At 40.6% G+C, this 6,943-nt stretch overlaps 1 protein-coding gene across 1 annotated transcript in view; it reads right to left on the bottom strand.

Annotated features, from left to right (window-relative positions):
• Nucleotides 1-6,943, bottom strand: part of Snrnp40 (small nuclear ribonucleoprotein U5 subunit 40) — a 33,093-nt gene that overhangs the window by 16,368 nt on the left and 9,782 nt on the right. The window contains exon 5 of the mRNA XM_008848264.3: nt 3,234-3,356. Within this exon, the coding sequence (XP_008846486.1) occupies nt 3,234-3,356 (123 nt within the window). The remainder of the gene's footprint in view (nt 1-3,233; nt 3,357-6,943) is intronic.

Below are 6,943 nucleotides of genomic sequence, written 5' to 3'. Positions count from 1 at the left end.
TGTACTTTTAGAGCGCCCTTTGCATGGCCTTTTAAAAATTTTTTTATAAAAACTTTGAGAGTTTCATACATTCATACAAGGCGTTTTGATCAAATCCATTCCCACTCCCTCCCCTCCAACAGTCCCCCTCTGAAGACGTAACCCTAAAATCCTTTAAGGATTAGATACAAGCTACAAATACTTTTGATATTTTTGGCTTTTGGAAGAGAGTATGTTGCTAACAGGCCCAAGGACATTTTGACTTTTAGCCCCTAGGGAACAGTGGGATTTAAAGACTAAATACAGCAGAGAGGGGAAGAGAAGGGGGTAAGGCAGATATGGTCAAGTACATGATACAGTATATCTCATTTTGAAACCCACACTATGTACAATGAATATTTATCAGTTAAATATAATAAAGAATCCATACAGGGTTGGGAGATAGGCCAGTGGTAGAGCACTTTCTAGCATGCATAAAGCCTTTGGTATGACCTCAAAAAAAGGAGGAAGAAAAGGGAAAGAGAAAAATACCCGGAGTAAGTAGATCATAATAGCCTATGAGATGGGGGTAGAAGCTAGCAGAGTGCTAAGGCTGTTGTCAAAGAGCTTTGGGAAGACAGGTCATGTCTGTTGTATAGGGGACTTTGGTAAAAAGGGGGAAAAAGGCTAAAAAGAGGATGATGCCGAATTTATCAACAAAGAAATCATTCATTGGGTGATGAATGCTAGAGCTCAGCTACCTTTCTCCTTTTCACATGCAGTCTAGAACCGAAGCGCAACGAATGGTACCCACATTTAGGGTGGCTCTCCCTATCTCAATTAAACTAAGAGAATTCCTCATAGGTAGGTCCAGAGGCTTGTCTCCTAGGTAATTCTAGAGCCTGCCAAATTGACAACATTAACCATCACAGGTGACCTTGAAAAGAATTGCAGCCACAGAAGCAGAGGCCAGACTATTAGACATGATGGAAAGATCTGGAGGAATGAAAGGGAAAAAAGAAATGAAGACAGTGGGTATGATCATCAGGGGTGTCTGTCTCCTATTCAGTGAGTTGTGGGGATACAACTCACAACAAGGTTATTATCATCACCTCATCACCATAGTCAGTCTTCTTCAAGAAGTGTGGGTATGAAGGGAAGATCCACAGTGTGATAAGAGAGGATGCTGAAGAATGATTCTCTCTGCTCCCTCTGTAACAGACCTATCTGCTGAGAAGAAATGTAGTGAGCCAGAGATGCAATCTAGATGATAGAGTGCTTGCCTAGCATGCATGAAGCCCTGCGTTCAAGCTCCAGCATCAAATAAACTGGGTATGGGGAGGCATGTGACAATCCCAGTACTTGAGAGGCAGAGGCTGGATCAGAAGTTTAAGGCTATTCTTGGTTACACAGAAAGCTTGATCAAGACCAGCCTACATTAAGAACCTGCCTAAGGCCAGGTGCGGTGGGGCACGCCTTTAGTTCCAATACTTGGGAGGCAGAGGCAGGTGGATCTCTGTGAGTTTAAGGCCAGCCTGGTCTACATAGTGAGTTCCAGGCCAGCTGGTGCTACAGGGAGACCCTGCCTCAAAAAAACCCAAAAAAACAAAAAACAAAAAAACAAAAAAAGAGCCTACCTAAAAGGAAAAAAAAAATATAGAAAAGAGGCTGATGGTATGATGTAGGAAGAAAGGTGAAGTCTTGTCACTTGAAGGACTACCTTCAGACAAAAGGAAGGACATTCATCTAGTAAAAGCAAAGAGAAGGAAATGGGCCTGTAGGAGTATCTAGACAGGATCACCACAGGAAGCTGAGTATTAACCTAACGGTTACTCTGCTTGCAGTAAGGCAGCTGTAAGGAAAAGCCTCAGATCTTCAGAGGCCAACAGGCAAGTAGACACAAATTGTGGCTCCAGAACAGCTGCCATTTATTGGCTCATGCTACGTCTAGGAACTCTGCTGGTGGTTCTAGTACACCCTCACAACCCTATGAGGTAGATGCTACTGTTGTTGCTACTACCATACAATTTAGTTGTTCACATGAGAAAACAGAGGCTTAAAGAAGTTAAAAGAGCATGCCTGACATCACAAAACTAGAAAATGGTGGAAGGATTAGAACTCAAGACAATTACTTGATAAAGTTTTAGTTATACTGTATGGCCTACTTGTCTACTGCCTTTCTCTAATGCCATTAGGTTCTCTAATTCTTGGAGAAGCTTAGAAAACGTCCTTCCTAAAGTGTCAAAAAGAGAGATAAGGGTAGATAATCATAAACTGATTCACCATCTCATTAGACTAGTAGTGTTTAAAAAAAAAACTTTGGCTGCCTTTGGGAGGCTGTCGAGATGGCTCAGCAGGTAAAGGAACCTGCCACCAAGTCTGACAACTTGCGTGTGATCACCACATATGATGGAAGGAGAGAACTCTGCAAGCTATTCTCTGACCTCCACATGTACCATGGCACAAGTGTGCATGTATTCCCACATAAATAAATATATAAATAAATGTATTAAAAATAAACAAATGTCTAGTCAGGGAATGAAAGGTACTCTGTATTTTCCACAGTTCCCTCCACACCTCAGTACTTCATACTTCAAATTTACTGCTTGATCTTGATGCATTTATATGAGCTACAATGTAAGCTTTGATTTAGGAAGTCATTTGAGGATGGGAGAGAAACTAAGTTTCAAGTTACTACCTTACTTTTTGACATTAAGTTGCCAACTACCACAATCACAGAAGTTTAAAAAGATTAGCATCTGGGACTGGAAAGATGGCTTGGTGGTTAAGAGCACTGGCTGCTCTTGCAGAGGACTCAGGTTTGGTTCCCAGCACCCACATGGTGGCTCACAATCATATGTAACTCGAGCTCCAGAGGACCAAATGCTCTCTTCTGGCCTATGAGGGCACCAGGCACGTGTGTGATGCATATACATATGTGCAGGCACTCATATGTACACATAAAATAAATCTTAAAAAAAAAAAAAATCAGCTTCTGGGGCTGGAGAGATGGCTCAGTTAGGCTCTTGCAGTGGACCCGGGTTTGATTCTCAGCACTCACATGGCGGCTAACAACCATATGTAACTCCAGTTCCAGGGGATTTGATGCCTTCTTCTGATCTTGGTGGGCACTGCATGACATGGGTGCACTTACATACATGTAGGCAATACAATCATACATATAAAATGAAAATAAATATTTTTTAAGAAATCAGCTTCTGATACATTCTGTGTGTATATGTGTGAGGGAAATATAACATAAACATCAAACATACCTTGATATCATTGTCTATTCCACCAGAGATAATCTGATCACTTGTGTCATTGAAGGTCACAGCTAACACCTGGTATGTGTTCTGAAATGTCTGGATGGCTGCTTTCTTCCGGATGTCCCAAAGCTGAAGCAAGAACAGGTAACATCATTAGCATCACTCTAAGAAGTACACCCCTAAGTTCAAGTACTTTGTGGCTATGAACACATTTCTAATAGGGATTCCACTCTGAAAAGTACCCTGGATATCCTACTAACATGCAGTGAGAAAAGACTACAATTTTGCCAATTTATTTGAAAGTGAAACAAATCATTTTGGTAATATTTTCAGTCTCCTTCCTCCCTCTCCATCTCCTTTTCATAATAGGTCTTACTGTTTGTTGCACAGGGCCCCAAACTCCTAGTTCCTATTGGGTCAGATTTCTGAATGGCTGGGACTACAAATACATGCCATAGCTTGGCTCAGATTCCTTTGTTAAAGTAAATAAATGATGTATACGTATATTGTCATCTATGGAAGAGGCTGAGCCAAACCAACTGCTTAAGGCCAGAAGTTTGAGTTGAATCTTCCTAGACCACACAGCAGACTGTCCTCCCTTGTCTTCTCCAAAAAGCCCTGTACTGGGTCAAGATAGCTCTAAGTAGGAGAGGGAAAAACAGCAAGAAGCTAAAGGTATTAAAACATTGTGCCCTTGAGGACAGATAGAAGGTAAACTATTTCCAACAAAGGTTACAATTGCTTATCCTATGGTATAAAAATGCCTGCAGTGGAAAAGAGAAGCCAGACGCTCATGGAGAAAATCAGCTCAGCTGGGAACTTCAGTTCACTGCTTCAACTTCCCCCACCTTTTTTTTTTGAGACATGCTCTCACCATTCACCATGTAGCCTTGGCTGCCCTGGAACTCTCTATGTAGACCAGGCTGGCCTCAAACTCAGAGATCAGTCTGCCTCTGCCTGGGATTAAAGGCATGTACCAGCAAACACTATCACATCTAGCACACCAGTCAATTTCTGCTGAATGTCTGTAAGCCTCTGGTTTGATGCCACCTTTGCTTGCTTCCTAAATCAGGCTACTCCAGCCATCTTGGTCGGATGTTATAAACTCTTAACTTGATGTTTACTATCTACTTGTTGCTTCTTCTCCTTGTGTGTCTTTTACTTTGGCTTGCCATAAACTTAGAGTTCACTCATTCAAAACCAAAAGAACAGCGATCGTAGATTGTTGTACAGACTGCACAGAAACCCAGATCAGCCTCAGATTGAGATCTCCCCCTGAACTGAGATTACAACTTACCTGTTTTTATTTGACATGTCTAGAACAGACAAATCAGAGATAAAAGGCAGGTTGGGAGTTGCAAGGAGTTGGAACACAGGCAGGAAGCAGGAGTGACTTCTGAATGGGTGCTGGGCTTTTTTGAATGATGAAATGTCCAATTATCATTTGTGATTGTGGCAATGGCTATACAATGCATGATCTAAAAGCCACTTTACACTTTATTTCATTCATTTTACAGTGCTAGGATCCTGTGCATGCTAGGAAAGTGCTCTAAACAGAGCTACAGCTTTAAGTTTCACTTTAAGCTTTAAGTGGTGAATTTAAATTTTATTTCAAGCATAAAAAATTTATAGGAAAAGACACCCAAGAATGCTTTGCTTTTTTCTTAAAGAACATTCAATTCTACAACCCCTCTAGAATAAGCCCAAATCTCTTGGTTAATTCAAGCCTTGATAATCAGGCTCATATAGATCTTATAAAAATTTCCTTCAATTTTTGTCTCAATAGATATTTTGCTTCCTAAATGTTGGGATTAAAGGTGTGCACCACCATGCCTGACATCAATAGACACTCTTTATACAGATTAAAATAATCTTTCTCCCTTATTTCTTTTTCTGTTTTTCTGAGGCAGGGTTTCACTATACAGCCCAGGCTAGCCTCAAACTCACCATTTTCTTGCCTCAGCCTCTTGTGTGATGGGATTATAGGCATGTGCCCCAATGCCTGGCGCCAATCTGTCTTTAACCTAAAAGGTATGGTAGCCACTTAAGAGTGATTAGAATTTTTTTTTTTTTTTTTTTTTTTTTTTTTTTTTGTCTGTTTTTGAGACAGGGTCTCCTTGTAGCCCCAGCTGTCTTGGAACTCACTATGTAGACCAGGCTGTTCTGGAACTCACAAAGATCTGCCTGCCCCTGCCTCCCAAGTGCTGGGATTAAAGGCGTGTGCCACCACGCCCGGCGATTAGAATACTTTTTAAATTTTGAAATAATCACAAACTTGTTGAAAAAGAACTTTTCTTTTCTGCTAAAATCATTTTAGGGTAAGTTGATGACTAATGATGCCTCATCAATCCTAAACACTTTATAGTGTTTGTCCTACAAAGATGTTTTCCTACTTAACCTTACTACAACCATTAAAATAAAGAAATTAGCCAGGTGTGGTGGCGCATGCCTTTAATCCCAGCACTTGGGAGGCAGGGGCAGGCGGATCTCTGTGAGTTCAAGGCCAGCCTGGTCTACATAGTGAGTTCCAGGACAGCTGGGGCTACAGGGAGACCCTGTCTCAAAAAGACCAAAAAAAAAAAAAAGAAAAGAAATTGACATTGACATGTATTAACCGTCTGATTCTATTTTTTTGGGGGGGGGTATAAGGATTCAGTTTGGAATATTTTAAATTCGTCGTGTACTTTTAGTCTCTTTCAGATTTTCCTTGAGTTTTAAGAATTTGTGAAAATTACAGGAATATTATCTCCCTACATTTGTATTTACCTGACGTTTCCTCGTAATTAAATTGAAGATTTGCATCTTTGGTAGGAATATCATAGAAATCATAATACAACTTCATTATATACATTATATACAAATGGCTCACAATTTTGTCTCATTACTAATAATACTCAATTTGATCATGTGCCTGTAAGTTTTGGTATAAGATGTTCTAAGGTCATCTTAAAGTATTTTCTCTGCCCAGGCCCAACATAAGAGCCTTGGTTCTGTTTATTGGCAAATGATTTAAAGACTAAAACATGAAGCTAGGGTGTGGCTCAGCAGTAGAACATTTACCTACCATGCATGAGGCCCTGTGTTTGACTCTCAATAAGGGACCAAGATCTGGGCAGTAGGATGGTGTTCCTAAGCCTTCTCAGTACAGTCAGGCAGTAAACATATATGGAGATACATGCCTATACATTCACACATTTACATTTTTAAAATATTTTTTTGAGACAGGGTCTGATATATTCTAGGTTGGCCTCAAACTTGCTATGTAGCTGATGATGACTTTGAACTTCTGATTCTATGTACACCTCTCAAGTGCTGGGATTCATTACAGGTATGTGCCACCACACCTGCTTTATGAAGTACTGGGAATCACCACATGGGTGCTGGGAACTGAACCTGGGTCCTCTGCAAGACCAGCCAGTGCTCTTAACCACTGAGTCATCTCTCCAACCCCAGAAGCTAACCTTTTTAAACTTCTGAGATTGTGGTAGCTGGCAACTTAAGGCCAACAAAAAGCTGAGTCATCTCACTAGCATGCCCTAGAAAACTTTCTAAATTGCATAAGGATTCAGTTTGGAACAAAATGTTTAAGTGTCAAGATGCTTTGGTGTACATTCTCAGTACAGATACTCTAAGAACTGGATGAAAAGTAATCACTTTTAGGTGGTAAGACATATTTTCCATTTAAAAACTACTGCTTTAAAGCCAGGCGTGGTGGT

This window comes from Nannospalax galili, unplaced genomic scaffold (genome assembly GCF_000622305.1).
Source record: "Nannospalax galili isolate Female #2095 unplaced genomic scaffold, S.galili_v1.0 scaffold111, whole genome shotgun sequence".
Lineage (NCBI taxonomy): Eukaryota > Metazoa > Chordata > Mammalia > Rodentia > Spalacidae > Nannospalax > Nannospalax galili.
Note: the sequence above shows the minus strand (reverse complement) of the source record. Positions and strands in the feature narration are given on the sequence as shown.